Genomic DNA, 27,194 nt, shown 5'->3' on the forward strand with positions numbered 1-27,194 from the left:
TGCTGCTTCCCTTCTCCCCAGGTGGTGCGAGGGAGATGCGGCACTGAGGAGCGGGCTCGGCCCGGGCTGCGCTGCGGGGCTGACGGGCGCGTTCTGCACTCGGAGCGGACTGGATGAACGCGGAGGTGGTGAAGGTCGACGGCGAGTTGGAAACAACATGAATACCTCGGTTCTCGCCCCACTGGGAAATATTTCTGGCCACCTGAATTTTTCGGAGATGAACTCGCAGATCTTGCAGTTTGAGGACGAAGATTGCCATGTGCCTTTGGCCATGGTCTTCACTTTGGCCTTGGCTTACGGGACTGTGATAATTCTGGGAGTCTCTGGGAATCTGGCCTTGATTGTCATTATTTTGAAACAAAAGGAGATGCGCAATGTTACCAACATCCTCATTGTCAACCTGTCGTTTTCTGATCTCCTAGTGACTATCATGTGTCTTCCCTTTACCTTCGTGTACACTTTAATGGACCACTGGATTTTTGGGGAGGCCATGTGCAAGTTGAACCCTTTTGTGCAATGTGCCTCCATCACTGTCTCGGTCTTTTCTTTAGTCCTCATTGCTATTGAGCGCCATCAGCTGATCATCAATCCCCGCGGCTGGAGGCCAAACAACAGACATGCCTACATGGGGATTGCTGCCATATGGATTTTAGCCACAGCTTCCTCTTTGCCTTTCCTGATCTACCACGTATTAACAGATGAGCCCTTCAGAAATGTAACATTTGAGGAATATAAGGACAAATATGTGTGCTTGGACCTGTTCCCCTTGGACACTGCCAGGCTTTCTTATACCACAACGCTTTTGGTGATTCAGTACTTTGGACCACTTTGTTTTATATTTATTTGCTACTTGAAGGTAAGATAGAACCTTCTTGCAATATGTACTTCTTTCTATCTGATGTTTGTTTATCCTTGCAAAGATGACAGTGGTAGGTTAACTGATCCCATGTGTTTCTCTTTGTTGAATTTCCTGCAGATATACATACGGTTAAAAAAAAGGAACAACATGATGGACAAGATGAGAGACAGTAAGTACAGATCCTCTGAAACCAAAAGGATCAACATCATGCTGATATCAATAGTGGTTGCATTTGCAGTTTGCTGGCTGCCTCTCACTATCTTCAATATCGTGTTTGATTGGAATCATGAAATTCTGCCTGTTGCTACCTGCAGCCACAACCTGTTGTTCCTGATTTGCCACCTCACTGCCATGATCTCTACCTGTGTGAATCCCATCTTCTACGGGTTTCTCAATAAGAACTTCCAAAGGGACCTGCAGTTTTTTTTTCATTTTTGCCACTTCCACTCCCGTGAGGAGGATTATGAGACTATAGCCATGTCCACCATGCACACAGATGTTTCAAAAACCTCTTTGAAGCAGGCAAGCCCCGTCATATTTAAAAAAATAAATAGTGATGATGATGAAAAAATATAAAGAAGTAATAAAAAATTCTACACCAAACTGCAAGAAGTGTGATTGCAGGTGAAGTGTGTCCAAGGACAAGCACAATTACATAACAAGTACAAAAAGGGTAATGTTTTTCTTCCTTTTCCAAGGAACTTTGATTGTTGTCACTTTGAAATTATGTGCTGTGCATTTTTGCCCCTTCTACTGCTTTAATGTTCACAAAAGTTGTATCTGAATTTTATTATAAGACATAGTCAGACCTGCTACTACCTATGGTTTTCATCAGCCATTTTTGTTCTGTTTTCTTTGTACAGTTCTGTGCTTTAGCACAAAGGTTTATTTATTGGGTTTTTTTCCAAAGAAGTAGTTTTCAGGAGTGTCCATTTAAGACCATTAGAAACAATATGAACCACAGGGACACTGTCATTACAGAAGATATCCACCAAAGAATAAAATTAGGAAATTCTGATTTGAAGAGGACTTCTTTTTTTTTTTTTAATTCATCTTTTGATCAATGTTAAAATCCTGTAAAACCAGTGTAGGTATGCAAAAAAAAAAAAAAGGAATTCTGTGTAACCTGTAGAATATGTTTAAATGGGTACATACAATTGTCTCATTCACAGAGGCAATTTAGGCTGTAATCACTTAGTTTCAAAAAGAGGATTAAGAAAGAAATTCTGTTCTCATTTACAAGAATAAAACCCTACAGTAATTCCACAGAGCACAATGGGATAACTGATGTTTCAGCACAGCAAATGAAAATATAAATGGGCCTCCAGTCCCAAATGATTACAGCTGGTTTTAATAACACAGGCTTTTTAATTTAAAAAATCCAAACCCCATTTTCATCTGCCATCAGTGACAGAAGTTAACTGTTGCTGGGGTGAAATGCACCATCTGTTCCAAGCCTATGAACCACGTAAATTCTCCTTGAGACTTATGTCCAGAATCTAGAGGGAGATGGGACTGTTTGCTATCTGGACAAGGTGCAATTCCATCCTCACAGGTGACAGAGAAATTCAGGTCTGGTATTAAAAAAGTAAGATTGAGCTACCTGAGTTTTTTCATAGTAATTAGTGCTGATCTATATAAATTATGTATAGCCTCATAATACTTTGTGTTCAGATGCAATGGCATAAACCTGGATAATCTCCAAGACAATGGATGGTTTAATCAAGACCCACAAAATTTAAAAGAAGGATACGGATATAATTTGGGTATAATTGGTAAGTTTAGCTTCCAAGTTCACAGCTCCCACAGTTGGCTGAAGTGTGGAAACATTTGCCAAATATACACAATAGACCTCTGTTACTGCTTAAAATATATATCCTCTAATTACCCAAAATATTCATGACTAGATCCCAGTTGAGGCAAACCATATAACTTGACTACTGTAAATGAAATTACAACAATATCAGCCAGCTGAGGTTCAGTGTCATACAGTGTACTTTGCTATATCATCAATGTCTTTTTGAATAATCAGCTTTTTAAAATACAATATAGACCGTACTTTCTTTCAACAAGGTCACTTTAAATCATTCGGGCAGACAAGAGGGTCTTTAAAATGGATATAAATGTAAATGCAGCATAAGTGGAAATCTGATCTGATATATTTCTAAGCAAAAGTATCTCAGAATGTTATAGTGAATTTAATATGTTCTAAATTTGACATAGATAAATGCCTAAGAAATTAAAATTATTTGGGTTGCCAGCATTTAAAAGTGAAAAACTGTGCCTTGTGCTGTCTTATAAATAGCGTAGAATATTAAAGTAGCAATGTGTTCTTGTGCATTATAATTCCATGTATTTCTCTACTGGAAGATAATTTAATTTAAAAGGAGCTTTCTGTGCTTGAGAACAGAGACAGAATGTAGAAAATTAATTATAAGACAAAAGGTTCTTTTAGAGCTTTGGCCTTTTGTATTTGATGAGATTTCCTTTTTATTTGTCCTTCTCCATGGAATGTGTTGTTAATAATTTGACAAGGGTTTCCCAAAATCATTTCCCTCTCACTTTGCAACAATTTTCATATTTCAAAGGATGTGTATTTTCACAAGGAGATACAATGTACAAAAACAGCCATGGGGGTTTTTTATTAATAATGTCACAGTGGGTTTTTCCCATTACAAAAAGTCACTGTGAATTTTATGGCTTTTTCCCCCGTTTGTTTTTTTAAAGCACTTTCTTTCAATGTAGTGCAAAAAGAAAATTCAGTCATTTGAGAAACTTTACAGTTAGTTTGCTGGAAATTTTTGATCAAGCTGAATTAGGTGCTTATACAGAGTAGGTGTAGAGCAACTTTAGAGGAGCCTGCTGGTGCTCAGGGACCTGAACCAGGTGTGTCCTAAGTTTTGGAGGTCTCCAGTGGAATAGCAACATAATTCTTCCTATGTCAACATTTCTCCTGCTTGAGGTACAGTCTCAAATCATGCAGCCAATCTGACACTGTGTTATAGTATCTCCTGAAAATGCATGTCAGGGGTTTTTTTTGCCCACCAGCACCTGATAGACAGGAGCATTCCTTCTGCTCATCCTTGTTAAGCTCAGAAACAATTTTTCCTCTGCACTGCTGTCCTACGATCAGGCTTCTTATGTTTCCTCACTTCCCTGCAAGAAGCCTTTCTGAGCCTCTGCTAAGGACGCAGGTTAGTGCGTCGTCACACAAATAGCATAGGGCACACTGCCTGTAATGACAGTGGAAATGAACACAGTGTAAAGACTGTTCTGCAGGAAAATGCATTTGGAGAATTTCAGAGGCAAAATTATTGCTCTTCTGAAGAATTTGTTATGAGGACAGATAAAAGTAGTCTCTCTGAGGTGCTGACCTAATATCTGCAGGGCGTAGATCAGATCTACTGAGAGCAGTATTTTTGTCTTTGGTTTCATGACTTGATGCTGGAGTTTTGAGTCTCAAAAGCTGCAGAAGACTTTCCCCTCCTGACAGCCAGCTACAGTACTGATCCTCTTTTTCATTTTCAGAGCTCCAGCATGGCTTCTCATCCTCTATATGCTAAATTTCTTTACAGGATAAGCTGACAGGTTTTGTGTTTCACTATAATTTTTCAATCATTCTCGTTTGATATTTATTTCTTCTACGTGCTGTTTTGTCAAGCGTCCCACACTTCAGCACAGACGGATTCCTGTCTCAAAAGCCTGAAGATCCCTTTTATTCTTTCAGACTGGTAGAAAAGTTTTACTGACAGAAAAACAGAACAGTGAGTGATCTATAATGTATCTTATTATTTATGTGTCATACATTTCATGTCAAATCTCCAGCCTTAAATGACAAATATGACTATTTAATAAACATCAGTATTTACTTCATTTGTCAGTTATTTCAGCATCTTAAACATCACTTTGATCAGCCACAAACATTTAAAGTTTCTGCATAATCTAAATAAACCAGCATATTTGTATATCATGTTAATAAATGCGTCTGTATTCCCATTTTGCTTTCTTTTTAAAAAAATGGTTGTGTCATTGTTACTACGTACAGTAATTCACAACTTTCACGTCAACATTAAAAAAAGGATAATAAGAAAGGAAGTGATAAATTGACAATAAAACCTGCTTTTGGTAGGCTAGTACAGAACTGAAAATTAAAAGCTATATATCTATATGTATCTAGTCAACACTGTCTTTATGACCACATAAAGAGAAAAGATTTAAACCAGGAAAATAAATCAACATGACAGAGCGCCCAAGGGACTTGAGCTGATGCTGACTGCATCTCATCACTGATGAAGGTGTGAAGGGTTAAGGGCTCATATATTCTGACTCTGTGGTCTTGTACTACAGTACTAGCTATTATTAATGGATCCTAAAGGGAAAATTTGATGCTGATTCATATTCAGACTGTAAATCAGTATGTGTTTCGATCCAGGCTTGTATATCAAATTCTCATTTTGACCTCAGAGAAACATTCTCAGATCAATGAAATGGAGAATTTTCTTAAAGTTAACCACTTGCCTAGGCATTCTACTGAATAAAACTGCATTGCTGGCTGGCAGCTCAGACTCTTTCCTAAAAATCAGATTTTGGATATTAGCTTTTTACAGAAATAAATTAATGGCATATAGTTGTTTGATCTTTTTTTCTGGATTCTTCTCTGGATTTTTTTTCTTTTCTGGGCCTGATAATGCTTCAGTTTAAAGCTTTCCTTCCTACTTCTTTGTATCAAAGAGTTTACCAAAGCAGTGCATAGAGAATGAAGACAATAAGGAGATTTTCTATCTTCTTATTTTTAAAGCATACAAAACAGTAGGAAACACGAACTTAAGTAACATCTCTGCCTGCAACAGATTAAATTCATTCAGTTGAGTGGAAAAGGGAGAGGAATAATAATTACAACCAAATGATAAATTTTGTTGACAGTCATTTCTCAGTTGAGGGATATACACAACTCCAAGATCTACCATGCCCTTTTCATTCTTGTGTTCTTTAGTATGTGGTATCTGCGTCCCTGAGTCATTACTAAATAGCCAAGCCATTACTTAAGTTAACGTGAAAGAAAGTTCTTCTATCCAGGCTTTGCAGAATTTAAATGTGTGACTATAACATATAAGACGAAAAAATGTGATCAGCTTTGGCTTTTACACTTTAATTAACCTGTGGTCAGGTTATTACTTCTATAAAATTACTTCTATTCTGTATTTCCGCCCACGCAAAACAGTGTTAATGGTCTAATTGAAGTTGATATCTCAAATATTCATGAGTGTGTTCACAAATATTAACTTCAGCTTTCCTAGCCTCCTCTGGCAGCAAGCCAAGGGCATTCACACCTGCAGTACTCTGGTGCTATGCATTACCAAAATGTCTTTCCCTCAGTTGTGTATACAGGCTGCTAAGTGGGAGGACTGCCATCTTCCAGGGCAGCACTAGGCCTGGTGGCTACTGCCTCCCTTCCTCCATCTTCCATGGTGCCTCTGCTCTCACTTCATATTTCATCCCTTTGGTAGCTGCTTTCTGAGGAAGCTGCAGAAGTTTGTACTCTGATTTTGTAAAGTGCCTGAGTATATGATAAAATTCAACTCTATTCAGGACTGTGCTTTAAATAGTTTCTTTCATTAAAATGGTCTTCCGGCAAGTTTCTCATAGGCAAATTTCTCAAAATTTAGAAGTACATAATTTTCAAAGCCTGTGTAGGAAATATGTCCATACAGAACATCCAGCTCATGGCAGCAAAACTGACAGCACACACTGTCTTGTGTTTTCCAAATAGCTGAATTGATGATCTGGTTATTTATCATAGGCAGGCTTAGTTACAAGATACTTGCCCCAGATGAAAACATGTTTGAAACTGCTGTACAGGAGATGCTCTGCATGGTTAACTAACTTGCCACCAGTTACGCAACATTTCAGATATACAGGGAAATAGAGTTTGGAAGAGAGACAAAAAGCAGATGGTCTAGATGAAGCCTTGATGCCTCCTATCAGATATACACAAAAAGACCCAAAGGGAGACTCAGATATTTATTTGCTTGGGGGGCCAACAGACTGACAGGTAAATGGTTTTTCTGAGCAAAGTGGTGGTCAAAGAAGTATGTATGATAAACAGGTTCTCTGCTCCCATTTCCAGAAAAATAATATGGACCTTTATAAATTACTCTGAAAATATATATTTTAAGACTCTTTACCTTGGATTAATCTAAATTGTTTTTTGAGACAAAGGAAACAAAACAGTTTTGGCACAATTGAAAAATAACAGCTTTTCATTGCACCCCCCACTGCACACAAGTCCATTTGCTTCCACTTCTGCACAACATGGAGAAGGTTTATTTATGGCAGGAGGAGTAACCTGATCAACAAAGCCCTCCTTTTCCCTCTTGGCTCATATCCATGCTGACACTGCACTGCTGTTTCTCCCTTTGCAATCTTCCCCCTCCTGCTCCAGCCTCTCCCAAGCTATGAAGTTTTTATTATGCTGTTTATATTGTTTCTTAATAAAAGCTGTCTGTGAAAAGATGTCCTTGAAAGATCCTCTTTGATGTGTGCTTGAACATATGGGTGAGAGGCCATATAGGACTTGTAGAAATATGACTGGAAACGTGAAGTTGTTTCAGGCAATAGAGAAGTTGAAAATGTAGTTGTTACATAGTTATTTAGCTCTTTTCATTTAAAGCTGTTTTTACAATTTTAATTTATGTAATCTAAATGTCAGCTTACTTTACCTATCTAGAGTAAACTTTCTCTTGGTGATGAGCCACCAGAGACATTCAGCGAGAGGAGACACTGGGTAACCCAATTTGTATCCTTATTTAGCCTTATAGCCTCTCGCTGTTGCCTACAAGCTTCTCATTGTACTATACTTGAAGATATATATGGAAAAGTCTTCACTTCTTTCTCTTTAGGACTAGTAAAAGTTGTATAATTAAGAGATGTAAGAGATAGTACTGGATTATCTTTTCTGATTTTTATTTCCATTATTATTATTACGACTGTAATGTTTGAGGCTCTTCAGTTAAGCTTTGACTTATTATGTCACCATGCTGACATGCAAATAATTAGACAGGTGCTGAAGTAAGAGCCTTAAAGCTTCATCTAAAACACTGCAAGTTTAATGAAAAGCTTCCCATTGACTTCAATGAGCTTTGGGTGAGGTATTTGTTTCAAGTGATACTAAGGTGCAATACAGGTCTGAACATCTGCATTTGTCCAAGGGACAAATTAAAAAGTCATCTTCAGCTGGTCCTTACAGAATGGTTATCCTCGTAAGTTCTTCTGTGAGTTTTACTCTGATGTATTTTCTTGACACGGTTACAAGTTAAATGTGTCTGCTGAGCTGCCTGGCTTACTGATTTAAACCAATTTGCTTCACAGAGAATTGAAGAGGGTACTAGCAATTCATCACTAGTAAGAGTGTGGGAGGTTTTTTTTTTGATGAGGATGATGATGATGATTACTACTACTGCTGCTTTTTTCACTTTATACAAAATAAAAACCAAAAAAGATCACTGACAGCCAGACAGCATAGTTTTGTTTACATTTGAAATTCACTTCAGGCAGTAAAGAATCTCAGCCTGCAGCACAGGCTGTGGATTTACCTGGTAGAGGCACAGCTTTAGCAATCATGAATAAAACCACTGCAAATAGTTGGTTAAAAACAAGTATCTTCAGAGTTGGATAAGGTCACATTTGAGTCAGTATACAGAAACTTGAATCAAATATGAATGTTTTTTGTGGTGGACATTATGCATTCAGATAACCAAGTGACTCAATGAAATTATAAAGCCTGAGCCTGCTCTCATTCATATTAGTCAAGTGCTTCAGGAACATCTCTGATATTGTTCAGAAGGTTATGGCATGGATGAGGCAGGTAAATGAAATCAATCTGTGAAGCTGTCAGATTGGCTTTTTAGACTCATAGATTTTATGTTACCTAGGATTAGGGTAACATAAGGAAATGAAGTACCTTGGCTTTTGAATTCCTTGATAATTTTCACTCAGTCCTGACAGATTTGCTAAAGCTTTCTGAGGGTGAAATGGTATTGGATAAGCTGAGTACCTGTTATTTAAATAGCGTTGTTCTTTTAAGCAGGACATACACATTACAGGTGTTAGCATCCGAAGTCTTACATTCTACACAGTAGAATATAGATATACATGTTTACTATCACTTATAGAAGGATTTTTAAATGCTGACTTCAAGCGAATTTTATACATTTACATAAAACCCTTAACCTTAAGCAGTTCTTAGGTTCAGAGCATGTTTTGCAGAATAAACAAACCAAGCAGTGCGGACTGTGCAGTTTGTTTTAGTGAAAGGGTTTTGGTTTCTCTGACTCTGGGACCCTGTCTGAGGATCAGCATCTGCTTGGGAGACATGGGATCCAGCTCACTAAATGAGGTAAAGGTATCTTTGCCAGCAGGATGTCTGACTTCCTAAGAAGGGCTTTGAACTGGGAGTGATGTGAAATGAAGACCGTTGCCAGCAGCCTGTGAGGGAATGAGGGACAGAGCTGTCTAGCAAAGGACCTAGAGTGGTGTGAGTGAAGGCAAACACCAAAACCACAATAAAGAGCTTAAATTACCTTAAGCATTTTCAGGAAGAAAGGAAGTGCCTATAAGACACCAGTTTGGGAAAAATTCCCCAATCCTTTCTGGGAAATGGCATGTCAAAGTGTCTCTGAAGTGCCTGTACACTAATGCATGCAGCATGGGGAACAAATGTGAGTAAGTAGAGAAATGCATGGGATTGCAGGGCTATGGTCTTGTTGGGATCATGGCAATAGAGTGGCATGGCTCCCATGACTGCAATAATGCAATGGAGGGATACAGGCCCTTTAGGAAGGACAGGATAGGAAGACAAAGAGGTGGAGTTGCCCTTTATGGGAGAGAGCAGTTAGAGTATATGGAGCCCTTCTGAAGATGGATGAGGAGCCAGCTGAGAACTTATGGGAGAGGATTAAACAACAAACAGTATGGATGACACTGTAGGGGGTGTCCGCCATACGCTGCCTGCTCAGGGAAGCAGCAGATGATGCCAGAAGAAGCCTCATGTTCACAGACAGGCCCTGATCCTTGTGGTGGACTTTAACCACCCTGATAACTGCAAAGCATTTAGTAATCCAGGAAGTTCCTGGAGAGCCCTGATGAAAATTTCCTGACAGACATGACAGAGAAATCAGTGAGAAGATCTGATACACCTCATACTTGAAAATAAGGAAGAGCTTGCCAGGGATGTGAAGACTGAAGGCAGTATTGTCTTCAGTGACACTGGAGTTCAGACTACTAAAAGAAGAGAGCAAGGAAAACAGCAAGATCCCAGCCCTGACCATTAGGAGGGCAGACTTTGGCCTCTTCATGGATCTGCCTGAAACAGTCTCACAGGATAAGGCTATGGAGGGAAGAGGGGACCAGGCTGGCTGTTTGACATTCAAGGATCATCTCTTCAAAGCTCAAGAACAGTCCATCACAATGAGCAAGAAGTTAAGCAGTGATAGCACAAGGCTTGCATGGATCAACAAGAAGCTCCTAGGAAAACTCAACCGTAAAAAGCAAACTTACGGAAGGGGGAAAAAGTGACAGGTAACATGAGAAGAATATAGAAACAATTCTTGAGCATGCAAGACAGGATTAGGAAGGGCAAAGCTCAACAGAAATTGAGTCTGGTGAGAGAACAAGGCAACAAGAAAGGCAGCAGGATGGGCTTCTGTAAGTACATAAGCAGCAAAAGGAAGACTAGGGAATATGTGGGTTTGCTGCTAAGTGGGATAGGGGCCCAGTGTCACAGGACATTGAAGAGGCTGATGTACCAAATGCTTTCTTTCCTTCATCTTCATTAGTACAACCAGCCTTCAGAAATCCCAGGACCTGGAGACCAGAGGGAAAAGCAAGAACAAGGAAAGCATACCCTTGGTAGAAGATGTTCAGGTTAGGGAGTACTTAAGCAACTGGACATAAATAAATCCATTGGATCTGTTGGAATGCAGCCGTCCCTCACAGTTATTGAACAACAGATCCCGAAAACCATTTCCAGGTTCATGAAGGACAGGAATGTGATCAGTCGTCAGTATGGGTTCTCAAAAGGGAAGTCATACTTAACCAACCTGATAGCCTTCTGTGAAGATGATTATCTTACCAAGCCAGCTACTGGCATGGTAGATGAGGGGGAGCAGTGGATATTGTCTACCTTGCCTTCAGTAAGAGCATGTTTAAGTTTGAACAGCAGCCCCAGTCTCTGAAAAAGCCTTTTTACTTATTTTGCAAATGTTTCAATGCTGACACATTGTCATGTATTGCTTTTACTATTCCATTAAGGATTGATCCAAGCAACCTTTCATATAGAAGTATGGCCACTTACTTCACTGTTGACCAAATTTGGTGTAATAAGCTTTTAGATAGACCTTTTAAACTATATTTGAGTTATATAAGCACTGTTAGAAAAGCATCGAATATAAGAGTAGCTTGGTGCAGCTGTAGTCTTTCAAGTTTGGGGAAGATTGGGAGCTATGCCGGTAAAAGCATTTTTATCAGTGCCCAAGTAAGGAAAATAATGGAAGACCCACACTTGCCTGCTTTATTTGGCAGCAGCCATCCAGCCATGTTATCAATAGATAGGGCAACAAGTATGCTGTTATGTCTGAGCTAGGTAGTGCAACATGGCAAGGAGGACCATGGGGCTCAACAGTTATGGAGCACAACCAAGAGTTGTGGTAATGGAGTTTTAGCCCCTATGGAAAAATATGAGGGGAGAGTTGAGCCAAATTTTGTGGGCTGAGAACAGGCCATGGAGACATGGAATCTGAATGTTAATAATTTTGTTATTTAGAATAACCTGTAGTAGGAAATGTATGACAATTCTCAGTTCCTAGGCTAAGCTTTAGTACATGTGTTTGTCAAAGTTTGTGTTTGGAGCATTTTTATTTTTTAAATAAAACTCAGAATTATTTGAATAGTAAAATCCAGTTTATCATGGTTCCTGTTTTAGAGAGACAACTTGTCATTGAAGGTGCTGAATGTACAAATTATTCTATTGCAACTCTAGAGCTGGTTGAATTTGAAAGAGTTCTGATTGCTCTAAAATACTTTGCTTACTAGGTACGATACATCTTTTCAAAAAAGCTAAAGATGAAGTAATGATTTTGATGAGAATATATGCCATGCTACTAGCTTTAAAATAAAGACATGAGTGTTATTCATTCATTTTAACTAAAAATTGGTGCTAGCCCTGTCACACTGGGTATTACCACTTGATTTCTTGCATGGTTTTCTTAGAAATGCAATGTTGTTTGTACGATTACTATGATTACAGTTAGGCAAAAAAAAAAGAGCCAGACAAAACCTCTCTGCTCTGAACATACATTTTGACATGATTTCTTAAACCCCTCTCTATCAAACACCACTTCAACCTGTGTTTTTAGTTCAGGGTAGCAGAGAGAGAGTTTTGATGCCATAAAAATCTCACTGAAGGCTTCTGCTGCTACTGACCCAATCTGAAAGCTATGCTGATTTTTCAGTGCTCTCTGGAAGCGGATCCCTGCTAACAGGAGTATTTAATTATACCTGAAACTATTCTGCTACTGTGCCCTATAGTTAGCCAGAATTCAAGATCGGTTGAGGCTGCTCTGATTAGACAGAAGCTGAGATAAACGTTTAAATTTCTTTATGCAATGCTATTTAAAAACTCTTTTATACAGTACTGTTTCCAGAAAAACAGGAAGACAAGTTGCAAGTGAGCCTGGGTTTAAGAAGCTCTCTGTTTCCTTTCAGTGTTGTGTTTGCAACTCTTTACACTGACCCTCTGTATTCACATTGCAAGCAGCCACTGCTGGGACCACAAAAATGACAATCACACAGACCTCTTGTAGGTATTGTACAGGATTAAGCAATCCCTTTCCCCACCTTTCTCTCTTCCCACACCTACGCATCACAAGCACTTGTCACACTGAAGGGTAAACTAAGCTGTGGCATAGATCCAGCTTAAGAACAATAAACCTAACAATAAAGAAGGGATTTGGATGGGGGAATTGGTCCCATTTGTCAGCTGGTTACACAAACACTTGTTCTGGTGTGAAGGGCAGAGGTTGGTGGGAGGAATGAGTGAATGTTAAAGGATGGGAATGCACAGTGCTTAGGCTGACATGGCCACATAAATGTATTAGTGAAACTGCACCCTAACTATTTAATAAGGAAAGTACTTCTTAATCCATCAGTGTTAGCTCTGACCTGCTATGAGGTCAGCTATTTTGGGTGGCCCCCATTGTGTGAACAGCTGGTTTTGCCAAACAAAAAGGCTTGGTTGGACTTTGTCTAGAGCCTGAGTACTTGCTGCTTTAAAGGAGCCTGCTCTTGTCTTAGGATTTAAGCTTTGCATTCTGACAACCATTACTGCTTTTCCATACAGAAACACCTTTCATGCCCACTATGCTATAGAAGCTGTTACCTCTTTCCCAAGAAATATAATAATCATGGAAGTTTTCTAGTAAACTCTACAATCATGTGCACTGATCCATGGTGTGAGTCTTTGGATTCCAAAACCTGGTATTTCTGTGGGGTTTTTTTCTTTTCTTCACCTGGAAACTGTGTGGAAGAGACAGATTGTTGCAGGGCTACATCCAATGATAAAAGAAAGAATTATGTCATTGAGTCAAAACTGAATTCAAGAAACTGCTGTGGTCAAGATTCCGTTGATTCTGTGAATAGGCTAAGCAATATCATTAGCCCTGATATTTGAGCTTTCTCCAAGCATATTCTGGTGTGCCAGTAGGTTCAAACTGTCTTGCTAAAATCAATCACCATTACCAGCAATTACTGTGTTGAATCACTGTGAACTTCAATTTTCAATTCACTTTCAAAGTTTTAACTTAGAGGGAATTGTCTTGATTCAGCTAAGGTTGACTTATGAAATCATATATGACTCAGCCTGTATCCCCCCTTGCAAAGTGCTCAGAGACTGTGATATTTGATACTCATAAAATGAGAGAGCTTTTTTACTGTGTTCACTGAAGCTTGTTTGCATCAAATATTTAAGTTTGAACAGCAGCATTTTCTTGAAAGAGAGAAAAAATAACTAAGATCTGAAATGTGAAATTGTTTTAACTGAGGTTCAGTCCATATAGATATAGATGTGCACGTTGTATTAACATCCAGTCTGGAGATCTTTTAACCGACTGTATTAGCAAGTAATTGCAAAGACATGTATCTGGTTTACACATTACAACTTTTGCATATAAATGTGTAATAAATGCATACAAACCCATTGTTAGACATATTGGAAAGATTACTTGGAATAAAGTGACTGAATTAAAAATCTAGAGGTTTTTAGAATACTGTTACTTCTTGACTTTTCAGAAGTTTCACAGTAAGATATAATTTGACTTTGACACAGTGTATTCTGTCACATTTCTAAAAAGAAACGGTTGTAGCCTGGTATTTTGACTAACAGCCTTTTTCTCAGTAAGTATATAAGTATGTAAGTATATAAGATGGATATAAAATATAGGAGATCAAACCTCTCTGGGTTCATGATGAACCTTTTGCCAGAGGAGAGGATAGTAGGAGGTGCTGATTTTTCTTTATGTTCCAGGCCTATTGGTATTTTGCTAACACTGGTGTACTCCTGGGTGTTCTCATTTTATTCTGTGGAGTTAGTTTCATTATTTCCCTTCTGCTCTGTTCCTTTTTTAAAAGTATATTACTTTCTCTGACCAGCCCTCCAGATGATCTTATCAGCTCTCTCACTTAAAACATGCAAAGAATTTGATGGCCAGCTTTCAAAAATCTAAGATTTTCATTACAGTCATGGAAGGTAACTGTCTGATTCATACAGTATATGAAAGGAACCAACACACTATAACATTACTTTTTAATGGAAGAAATTGATTGTCATCACTAGCCATTCATATCACAGTCTTACGTTTTTCCCTGCTGATCCCCTCTGGCAGTTTCTTAGAATTGCTTTGAATGTATAATTTGTGATGCTGGGAGTTTTAAATGTAATACTAGGTTAGATTTGATTGACTCAGTATTAAATACCAAGGCCCTGCAAGATGTGCATTCTTTACTGCATTGAACATTCATGGTGTTGCTGCATAGAAGCTGTGCTCCATGATGTATCGCACATTTTCTCGTGTCCTGATTATTTCAGAAAACCTGCTCAGAATTTCACTACTCCCTTTCAATGACAATTAGTGCACTGCCCTTCAGATTCCTGGATTCAGGGTTTTGGAAGAAATCTTGGGCTGCCTTCCTCTAGACAAAACTGGGAAAGAATGAATCTGAGAAAGATAAGAGATAATTCCAACTGCTTAAAAAGCTGCTTAAGAGAAGAAACTCATAGGTTTTTCTAACTTGCAGATAAAATATATTTAATGAAGGCCCTGGTCATTGTATAATTGTGTATGTTCCCAGAGCACCCATATCAGCCATGTTGGCAGGATTCTGGTCTTCAATGAATCATCTCAGCTTGGCTGGAAACAGTTCAAACTTGCCTGAGATAAGGCACTGCGATATTTATACATGTTTATATGTTGCTACATGAACATCATGCACATCAGTTATCTTAAAGTTAGCTTGAATAATTCCAAGCAACCCACAACATAAGACATAAAGTAACATTCTTAATATAGTGAAGATCAAGGAAACCGTTGTAGCAAGTACTGAATAATACAAGTGGTTTTCTTACAGCTTAGTAAGTAAATGTAATTATAACTATGAAATCTCACCAGCCTGTCTGCTAGTTCTTGAAGCACTACAGGTGGTACAATTTGAGAAGTGAACCTTCAAAATATGGTGGAGGTAACAGGCAACAACTGGAAGTGTCAAGATGGGAGCTCTCTCCACATGTAGGTGTTTTATGCTATCCTGATGTAATGGACAGAACAGTTCTCCAAGGGACAGGGTATCCATACAGACAGCCTGCCTTCGCAGTAACGGCTCTTTCAGAAAATTTCTGCATGAATCTGAAAGAAATTCTTCTATATCCAAGGAAGATGAGTAAGGTCAATCTGCCAGGGTAAGTGCTCAATCCATGAAGTCCCATTGCGACAATTTTGTCCAAAAGAAGGCAAAAGAAAATCAAAAGTCAATGAAGGTGGCAAACAATAACAAGCTGATAGAGCACTGAGGATAAAAAAAGTGGCTTTGGCAACAAAGTTACTGATGTAGTGCCAATGTTCTTTTTGACTATGGGTTAGAGAGAGAAACAACATTTGCAGCTATCTGCCTCCAGGCACCAGATTGCTAAGAGAGGCAACAGAGCTTGCAAATGTTTTGGTAAAGTTCCAGTGTGGTGAATGGATGAGGAAAATGTGTAATAGCTTCACTGAACACTGAAACTGGAGTTGAAATAATAGCATATCTTTTTTTTTTTCAAGATCAAAAAAGAAAATTAATTCAAGGAGAAGCATGGTTTTGGTTGTATGTGAATACCAGTTTGTACATTGTTAAAAACCAAAAAATTTGTATATTGTTCAGGTTTATAAAAAGTTTTAAAACATTCTTTTCTCTTAATCTTGATAAAATTTTGATGTAAAATGCTGTTGTGAGATGAGAAAATTACATTCTGCCATTAAATGTTCAAAATTAGTTGTTTCAGCTTTTTTTTTCAAATAAAACATAATATTTTGATAAGATTAAGAAATTAAGCACTAAAAGGCATCTAAAATCCTCTCCTCCCCTGTGGGAAAAAACCCATGTTGATTGAAAGAAGCCAAATTTTATGAATAACATGGCTCCAAATAAGTGACATTTTTGGTTGTTTTGGTACTTTATAAAGATACACTGATAGCACTTCTCCAGTTCTTACACACTCTCATAACATCCTAGATGTTACATGTGACTTCACAACAAATTATAACCCTTTTAATGTAAATGAAAACCATTTGTCTTCCTTCATAATTTTGTAAGGTCCCTTTACAATAATTCTATGTAGAATGGGACTGGAGAATTAGAAAAGGATACAGAATGTCTGTAACTGAACTATTTACTTTCTCTTCCTTTTTCACTTCTCAAGTGAAAAACTGCATAACTGGAGGCACTGCAAAGCAAAAATAGTAGGGAAGCTTGGGAGTATGACTTTTAGACCAGATTAGTTTTAGAGACTGTAATAATGTTTGTTACTTTAAAAAGTAAGTTTGCAAATTGCCTAAGATCAATATGACTTCAGAAAAATCAGAAAAGAAGTCATATATCTTCACTTTTTAAAAGCATAAGATGAATGCTAGAGAAATTCATGAATCCCTTGCAACTGATATTTCTCTTTCCAGTAAGCTAACTCCTATCTTTGTACATTTTTCCACAGCAGTTCTCACCACACACAGAGGTCACACTCTTTTCTGTGATTTTTAACAAAAACACCAAGTATCTACTGTACTTATTCTGTGGTACTATGTATATTAGAATGTTTATTTGAGGAAGAATAAGCAGAGAGATGTGTGGGTGATAGCTTTGTTATTGTAGAAAGACTAAGCTTGAGAAATAAGCAGTAGTCACTATGGCAATGAACTTAAACTCACCATGTGCCACTGTAAGGTTTTTAAAATTCAGTTTTTCTTTCCCCCCCTCTTTTTTTTAATTAGATGTAACATACAAACAATGAAGGAACAAGTGAGTCTTGATTTACAGTCCAATTCTCCTAACTACATCAAACTCAATGCACAGATCCTGGGGTGCTGGAACATGAAGAAAAACTGAAAAAGAAGGGGCAAGAGAAAAAAAAAGAGAGGAAGGAATGAGAAAGAATAAACGCGTTATTCTTTATCAGTCTTTCTTGGCAATAGTACTGTTATCTTGGTATAAGCTTTAAGTTAATTTTGTTCAGCAGTTACTTAACAACTGACTTTACTCTGCAGAAATGAAATGCACTTTTCTACTCATGGCTTAGTTTCAGGCATATGACTGGATGTCATAACTCATCCACTGAAAGCTGGGACAGTCTGTTCGGACTGTTCATAGGACTACTAGTAAGCTTTCAGCTATTTAAAAAGTATTCAGCTGGATGAAAGCAACTGAGAGAATGTAGAAAAAACATGCATGCTCTGTCTTTAAAGCTGAGCCATATAAATAGCAAACTGTCAGTGGGATAACAGTGTCAATCATTAGTCATTAAAATAAGGGTGACTATATGATTTTATGTATCCTCATATATGCATATGTACAAATACAAGTGTGTGGATATAGATATAGATTAGATATAGATAGATATATATACACACAATGTTATAGAAGAGTTTTTCCTGTTTTCTTTTAGGTTAATAACCATGAATGCATAACCCTGTAATGCAATGCTGTACACAGATACTCTCTGATTGATTACACTGCCATTGTAAAAATTTCTTAAGATCAATTTTGGAACCATAACAATTCTTATCACTTACTCTTTTAGGAAACTGAAGGCACTGCAGCTCCAAGGCCAGTTTACTGCATCTCATTTAAATTTGACCATACCTATTGCTAGCATTTAGATTTGTTAAACAGTGAAAAAAATTGCAGTACAAGATTCCTAAAAATGCTCTTCCCAAGCTGTTGTGCTTTCCTCTTGGCTCTTTTGGGGGCATACAATACTAGAAGACACCACCTGGGATATCCATTCAAGTCCTCTGCCATAGCAGAGTTGTTCTTTGTTCTACATGTGAGCCTTCCTGTTGATTCCTAGGAATGAATTTCTGTGGCTGCTATAAATTGAACAGTTTAGTCAAAAGTACTAGACGTAATCAAAAGTAGCTAAGAGATAACAATTTGCTTTTGTATTAGCAATAATTTAATTTCTGTATGTCAGCTGAAGAGGAAAAAAACCCCTAGATTAAGCATTATAAACATTGTCATTCATTCTAACAAGTGATACAAATCCTCAGTTTTACTATACTGGAAGTTCTTCCTGAATTTTTTGAAAGGAGAAAGAGAACCAGACTATGCTGAATATGTATATGTGTGTGGAATGAAATGTAACAGATTGGAGAAAATATGAACTTTTTAGTCCATTCCTGAAATTCTGATGCTGACAAATGGCGATTTGTCTTTGTTCCAAACGCAACCTTTACAACATTTTGCAAGAACAAGCTCTCTAATAAAATATAACACAGCAATTAGTAATCGCATTGCCAGTGAGCTGCTGGAAGGCACTTAGATGCCACAGTAATGCTATAATCAGCACTCAAAACAACCAGCTATAAAGAATGTATAACTTAGTTAAATTGAGGAAAGTGCATATTTTTATAGTATTGCTTTCTGCTCAGACTTAAATGATTATTTATAGGATCAGAACTGCCAGTTACTAAATAAATAAATGTAACTGGTCCTTCGTCTCCTTTGTTTCCCTGGCTACTGTGCGTGCAGTGCGTCAGTAAGGACAGTTAATATCTATATATCCAACCTACTGCTTTCTTCCCTCTTACCTCCTTTATTTGTGGACTCACGGGTGATATTTTCATTTTTTTCCATTAAACTACGGTTTTCATTATACTGACAAATGCCATTAGGTAACAGGGAAGCTAATTGCTGAGTGTGGTGAAAATGATTTGTTACGAGTCCATCAGCCCCATTTAGGGGAATAATTGTGCTTTCTCTGCTTATTAGTGCAGAATTCAAGGGGCCAATATTTAGGCACTCCATTTTTAAAATTGAAAATAAATTACTGATCTGATTATGATCACCTGGAACTTTTCAGAATTAAAGCCCCCTAAATCAATATTTTGCATCAGTTATGAGAGAATGACACATTTTAAAAAAATCTACTACACCAGCCATTGCTTTTCTTTTAAGGTTACAATTCCTGTTTCCTATTGTGTACCATAATGATTTCGACAGTTTCCTCACAAATCTTTTACTACTTAAAGGTACCCACACATCCACAAAACCCTTTGAACTGAAAGCAACAAGAGGTTCCTTGCAGGCCAAGTAACATGAAGCCATTATTGATGATGGTTTTGGGGCAAATAGCTCATGACTGATATATGGGAAGTAGAAAACTGATAGATGATTTGAGTTTTAAGAGAAGTTAAGATTTTGATCTAAAAATGCATACCTTTTCTGTTTTCCCTAATAAATTTAAATTTAACATAAATTCCAATTGGTTAGAGTACTCAAATGGTAAATTCAAAATCTTAAATTTTTAAATTCATGAATATATTAACTGACATTCAGATAGTAAAGGTTAGGAAATCATGCTCTCAATAATATGTGAAAAAAATCCCCATCCCCCATTGCTTCCACAGGGATTTTTTTCTACTTTGTGACTTTTCTGAAATCTTGAGTAACTCATAGAAAAGAGCAAAGCTGAATTTATGAACATAATGTAACTGTCTTACCTGCCTCCATCATAAATAGATTGCATTCATCTTAGCTTCCCTCTCCTTGATTACATTTCATATTTGAAATTATTATTATCCTAAATTATTTCCTGTTTGAAATACAGATTTTTCAATTCAGTCTGGCACTGAGGTGCCTAATTGCCTTTATACTGGAAGAAATTGCTTGAAAATCTTGTGCTTTCTAAACCCAGACTGATTCATACATACAGAAACATCTAGACAAGATTATTTTTCAGCATGCAACACATGGCATGAAAGTGGTAGATCTGAAGACTATAGAAATTAAATCCCTGAGCACCTAAAAATCTCATGTTAATCCTGTAGGAAAAGGCCTTCTATATCGGGATCTATATCTAAGTACTCAATATTTCAGAAGAAAGAGTAAGGATTTTAGGGGCTCAAAGACTGTGTTTTGCCTGATCACCCCAACGGGGACTGTAACGGATGCAGCTGTTATCCCATCAGATAACAACCCAAGGAAGTCTGAATAGGGACTATATAGAAAGTATCACCCTTTGCATGTTCCTGTTCTAAAATAAGACTTTTGGTCCAGGGCTAAAATATTTTTCAAACATTTAGTTCACTTACTTACTTTCACTCTTCCTTCTGTTGCTGAAAACCAACCACTTTCTATTCAAACTAAATGTTGCAGTAAATCTCAGTACTACTTACTATCTTTGCTGTTCAGAATAAGTGGTTGTAAGAACACAGCAGAATTAAAACATGCAGCTCATGCAGCCTTGTCTGTCACACCCCTAGGCTAACATCAGAGAGGGTTGAGGTGCAACATAAATCAGTCCAGAAGTGGAGTTCAGGAAATTTATAGCTCTGAGGCAACTTTTTTTTGTTGTTTCCACATGTGGAGGGATCAAAAGAGCCCAAAGGAAAACGAGTCCAGAGCAATACATGTTTGCCTGGCTAAGTCAGTGTATCTCAGGAAAGGAGCAGGCAGCCATGACACAGATGCATAAGATGCTTGTATTCTCTTGCAAAGTGTCAGTAGTTCCAAACTCAGTCATGTGTAAGACCAAGAAAAATTCTCAGTGATAATTGCCAGGAAAACTCCAGGTTACCTTTAACTCCAGTGGGACCTAAATATCTTATTAAACAGTATATGTTTGTGGAATCATATGAAACTCCTGATAACTTGCTTAAAAAAAAAAAAAGGTTTTGTTATCTAAGCATGTTTGACTTCCCATCAATAAATGTATTTGCACATTTGGTTTCTTATGAGTGTTTCTACCATCCTAGTGGAAAAAAATGTCATAAGATTGTTTTCGTATGCTAAGTTAATATACTGATTTTGCAGACTGGGGGATGTTTTCTCAGCAGGGAAATAATTATTCTGAAAACAATGGATTTTTCTTAATGACATCTAAATCTCCGTAAGATACCCAGGGCTTCAAGCCAAACCATCCACAGCATGAGTTTGACTCTCTTTCGTCAGTGATTGTGTTGATAACCATGCATCTAAAATGATCCTTATTCTACTTAGAGGTGTATAATGTATAATTAGATAGATCCAAAAGCTAGCACAGTTAGTGTGTTGAAATAAGCCCTTTGTGCACAATAGCCATCTGCATGCTGGTGGACACAGCATTTCTCAGAGAAAAAGATTGTGTGGGGCTCTGGTACTTTCTTCTTGCAGCTGTGAAGCTTGGTATGGATTAGGGCCATGCCATCACTTGGACCATTTTGACTCCATGAGCTGTGCTGTACACCAGGGGATAAAACAAGTCAGAAATTACAATTCTAGGCAACATGCAACATGTAGCAAAGAGGGACTTTCAATGATTTAGTCTCAATTTTTATAAGTGCAAATAAATGAGGGAAGTCATTTAGCACTTAGCCTTTTCCTGTCTAAGAGCTACTTTTGATCTCAATCCTGCCTCAGTCATTTAGCTTTAGGATGCTTCAGTGCCATTAACTGAAATTAGATAGGTTACATTAGGCAAAAAGATTGCAGCAGTTTTCAGGAAAAAACATGCTAAAATTCCATTAACTTGCCAGAATTGAACTTCTGTGTTGAACTCTAACTCTTCAAAGCTTCCTCTTGATATGCTTTCATAAATGCAAGACTCTGGCTATACTGTTTTAAATAATGCTTATTTAGAACTTTAGATTTAATTTATAAATATTTTATTGGGAATATTTCCATTTATCAGTCATATTTTATTGCTTAATATAACTATTTAATGTGACATTTAAGAGATGCTACTGACTGTAACTTCTATAAATTCCCTGAATCCAGCTGTTTTCATCACTGCCAAACTCCTGCTATTTTTTTACCTCTGAGTTTGACTGCTGTAGCTGCTGGAATTTATGAACAGAAGCAGGAATCTTTTAAGTCCTAAATTATGACAATCCACTATTGTAAAAACATTTTTCTATGTTAGATAAGTATTGCAACAATATTTGTTTGCTTAGATCAAGAAAGGTCAGAGAAAAACTTTGGAGACCCTTCTTTGCCAGAAGAAATGACTTAATGGTAAAAATAATTTTAATAACAATTCTTATTTTGTAGAATACCTCGTGCATTGAACACATCTCCATTTTTATCTACTTTCGTCTACTTAAATAATTCTAATAGATTAGAATAACGTGTTTTTTCTTTGGAAAAAAATTTAAAATAATTTTTAATTGTTCTAAAATTTGACTTGATTTTCTTATTCTACAAACTTCTGCTTTCTTCATTCAACTCCTTTTTAAAGAAACCTTAGGGGATGGTAACTCTATTAAAAACGTAGCATTTGCAAATCTCCTCTTATTTCAGACTGTATTTTGTGTCAAGACTTTTCTACAAGTAGGTCATTTTTTTCTTAAAAGGGTCTAAAATCAATATTTTGATATTGATATGTCTCAAATGTACTGATTATTTTATTAAGAAAAAAACTGAGAGTGCAATAAATTGTTTTTCAGGGGCCTAAGTTGCACAAAGGAATCTTATTTCATTTAAAAAATATGTCTCTCAGTACCTTGATTAACAATGCCCAGATAGGAATTGAAGCAGACCATTAATTTAGTTTAGTTTTATGTTATTTTAATCATGCCAAATTGATATAAAATACAAATAAATTTAAGATTATTTCTCATTCTTCCATGGTTGCTAAAGTCCACACTTCTCACATGTAAGCAGCACACAGACAGAAGAATATAAAAGCATCCAAGTTTTTTTTTTTTTATCTCTGAAAGCAAGCTGTTGCTTTTAAAAGAGTTTAGCCTCACAGTTTCTGGAAGTCTGGAGTTCATGATTAACGTGGCTATGTATCAAGTTGGTTTTGCAAAATTATTTTAACACAGGATGGTGTACACTTCCAAGTGGTAGAAAGTAGAAGAGCTTTTAATATTATGTGTCACTGATTTTATTTCAATTAGATTTTTTAAGTATTTGACACCCCTAAAAGTTGTTGGTGTTCTGATGTGTGGCTACAGCAAATGACAATTTTTCAAGACTATGGAATCTTATGCCTTGCTCTGCAGTAATTTAATCAAAAGAGAACCACCTTTTAGAGTCGGTCTGAGAAAATTTGTCTAATGTCATGTGGAATAGTCTAGGTGAGTGCATATGGCCAAAGTACCATAAAAACAGTAATCTCCCTACAGAGGAGAACTTTCTGAGCTGAAGTTGTATGGTTTACTGCTGTTCTTTAGTGCTACAACAGACATTAAGATACCTCCATCTGTATTTCTGCCCAAGTCTAAGTTCCAGAACTAGAACTGATCGTCGCCTATTGAAACTGATATCTCTGTCATCATGTGCCCCTAGAATGTCCCCTCTGTGGTTCTTACCATTACGGTATAAAATACAGTAGGGAAACATTGCATATACAATAGAACAACAATCGACAGAAAATGTGCAAAAAGATCTTTCTGAGAATTACAAAGTACCTTATAGACACAGCTTGTTGTAGCAAGCAACATAATTTATTGTGCAGAAAAGTTCCTCTTTACCCTTCCTGCCTTTATTCATGTTGTAGATTTTTTCCAAGTTCGGTATCAGTGTAACATTTGGAAGCATTAATCCCTTTGAATTACTTTAAATGACTGACAGGTATTGATAGATCCTGGCTGGGGAGGGTTTATTGGGGTTGGGGGGAGGTTGGTTTGTTTGTTTGTTTGCTTGGTTTGGTTTGGGTTGGGTTTTTTGTTTTGGTTTTTTTTATATACGTTCCTAATTTTACAGAAAGGATGCCTCTAGAAGAGCTGATAATGTACCCATGGGACTGTGCTCATATAAATCACAATTGTCACGCAATGCAATGCTTTTTCTCTAAACAAAGCAGAAATGTTGCATGTAGAGTATTTTCTCCAAACATATCCCTGGGGAGACTCTTCCAGGCTTTGAGACCTTACATCTGAGCAATACCAAATGCTGTCAAGGAGATCTGCTGTGAATTCTAATGTTTCAAGTCTTGGGCAATATGTCATGCTAGTCTTTATAGCATCTGCAGTCCAGCAGTCATCTTCAGCAATTAAAAAACACCCTTGTGTCTGTCTTGTGAGATCCCCAAACCTAGAAATTAAGAAGCCTTATTACTTTCTATTCAAACATAGTCAACAGGCTTCAAATCCTGCTTAATTAATAGATATCACTTTAAATGAGGTAATTCATCTGCATAATAAAAAATATTCTTATGCAGCTTATGTCTGTCTGGGAAGGGGAACATTTCTCTCTGCTAATCCTTCAAAATGCTTTTCAAGTTTGCTGACTGCCATGTCGAAGTTGCACAAAGATCTCTATGGGATGCCGCTGATCACCCAGGGATAACGAGACACACAGCTCACTGCCATTTGTAATGGACTGCTGACTGACCCATGCACAGACTTCTAATAGCCTTATGTGGACACTGTAGGAAAAACTGATGAAAATAGATCCATTTAAGAATGTAAAGATTTGACTTTTGAGGAAGAACAGCTTTTGTCCACCATTACTTTCAGAAAGGTATGCTGCTGGTCAAACAACATACTGGTATTTCAGCATGCACCTCTTCGAAATGTATAATGAGTTTCCCTGTTCTGTACTTATTTGCAGGAACAAATGCCATGGTTTGAACCCAGAAACTGAATGATAGGCATTTAATGATTGAAGTAATATAAGCATACCTCAGTCTGGAGTGTTAAAATGAGATAGGCAGTTTGTGTCCAATTATATAAACACACTGCAAATCTTCCATTGTTCAGTATGAAAAAGAACATTTAAATAATATGTAAAACATTTCTATTTGTGTAACAAAGTGCCCATTTTGTCTTTCTAGCATAACTTTAGAGTGATGATAATTTCTATTCAAAGACTAAGTGGATCACACTTGGGCTTGGGGTCTTTTTGTCCAAGCTCTGTGTATATAATTTTTGTCATAAAGATTCCTGCAGCACTGACAGGAAGATTCCCTGACACTGCGAGAAATGGGATAAGAAAAGACACAAGTATTTTCATACAGAAACCTCAAAACTAAGAACATATATTTCAAGGTTTGGCTTCTCTGATTATTAAATAACAAGAAACAATGGTTTCTGCAGAAGTTCCAATATTTCTACATTTTGCAAAAAGTCAGTTTTAGCCCAGTATTTAATTATCTGAAAAAAAATTTGTTTCACACAACTCTGGTATTAGTTTTATAACCCTTAATAAGAAATAAAATTTTGGAACAGTATTCTCTCAATTTAGGCCATAATGGAAGACAGCTTTCTGTGGTAGTTTATGTCATTATTACTATTGGACACAACCTCATATAGCTTCAAAATCTTTCACCCACCTACATTTATTGCAAGCAATTAAAATTGATTATTTATAAAATATATGTAAGGGAAAAAACATATGCTGCCTTCAAGTATTTCCAAGGCTACAGAACCGAAAAAGGATAATGGATGACTGCAACTAAATAGTTGCTAAAATACAACAAAACATTTCTCTAGAAAGTGTTTTACCTTAGCTGAACTGTATGCAGTGTTGCTTATGTAAAGAAAGAGCCCCATCCCAAAACGACATCCACGGCACTCCACAGTCATTTTCCTTCTCCAACTATCTCTGGTAGCATCCTACTGGCTTAACTGAATTTTGCTTATTAACCAGAAATAGAAGCAGCTGAATAATACAAATCCTGCCATTCCAATGGAGGCAATAGCCTCCCTCCAGGAACATGCAGATGGGGAGGACCAGGTCTTCGTCTTTTTGCAGGTATTTTCACTTAACTACCACATTTATCTTCTTGATGGTAGGAAAAGGTAAATGAAGTAGTAAGTATGCCATGATTTTGAGGGGAACATTGGGAGAAGAAACTTCAAGGCTGTCCTTACTCCTGACTAAGCTCCACAATGGAGACAAGGAAGACAGGATATCAGAACAGACAAAAATCCTCTGTGATTCTCTCTGACACACTGCTGGAGCAGCCAGCAGAATTTCACATTTGGGTAACTCAGCACGTTTTCATGTCATGAAAGGAGGAGGCAGGTCCACTGCAGTGGCTACCCAGGTATCACCAATTCAACCCCATTTTGAAAGAAACCTGAAAATCTAAAAAGTCAAGCTAATTAAAGCATTCTGGGAGTGGGTGCTGAACCAACATTTCCTGTTATGTTATCATTAGGATCTGATTTAGTGTATGGGTTATAATATGATACTGTATCACGCTATATTGCAAACTGATTTTATAATCAGTCTATATAATATAATATTATTGGATATAATACTTCCCATAAATGTCAGGCTTCACCTAAGAGTTTGAAGTATGACTCCACATCTATGTGTAATTTAGCAATTTGTTATGTCCAATGTCTTCTGCTGACATGAAATATCAGTGTCATCAATTCTTAGAATAACACATATATTTATGTTTTCAAGGCTTTGTTTGCTCATTTGTTTCATTAGAAAACCAATATTCTCTTTCACAAGGCCAAAGATCAGTTATTTTCTCAAGGGCTTTCCATGATTCATTCTACTCAGGAATAATTTCTCTGGTATCTAAAATGTCACTCATTTCTTCTTATCTCTGATTTGACCATGACTAAATGACTACAGACTGACTGTGCACTGAGCAGTG

General features: G+C 37.2%; 1 protein-coding gene across 1 annotated transcript in view; it reads left to right on the forward strand.

Moving 5' to 3' along the window:
* Positions 1 to 14,163, forward strand: part of NPY1R (neuropeptide Y receptor Y1) — a 16,760-nt gene extending 2,597 nt beyond the window's left edge. Inside the window, exons 2-3 of the mRNA XM_008638592.2 lie at positions 22 to 856; positions 977 to 14,163. Coding sequence (XP_008636814.1) covers positions 158 to 856; positions 977 to 1,435 — 1,158 coding nt within the window. The 5' untranslated portion in view covers positions 22 to 157 and the 3' untranslated portion in view covers positions 1,436 to 14,163. The remainder of the gene's footprint in view (positions 1 to 21; positions 857 to 976) is intronic.
* The last annotated feature ends 13,031 nt before the right edge of the window (positions 14,164 to 27,194 follow it).

Source organism: Corvus brachyrhynchos, unplaced genomic scaffold (genome assembly GCF_000691975.1).
Source record: "Corvus brachyrhynchos isolate BGI_N302 unplaced genomic scaffold, ASM69197v1 scaffold178, whole genome shotgun sequence".
NCBI lineage: Eukaryota > Metazoa > Chordata > Aves > Passeriformes > Corvidae > Corvus > Corvus brachyrhynchos.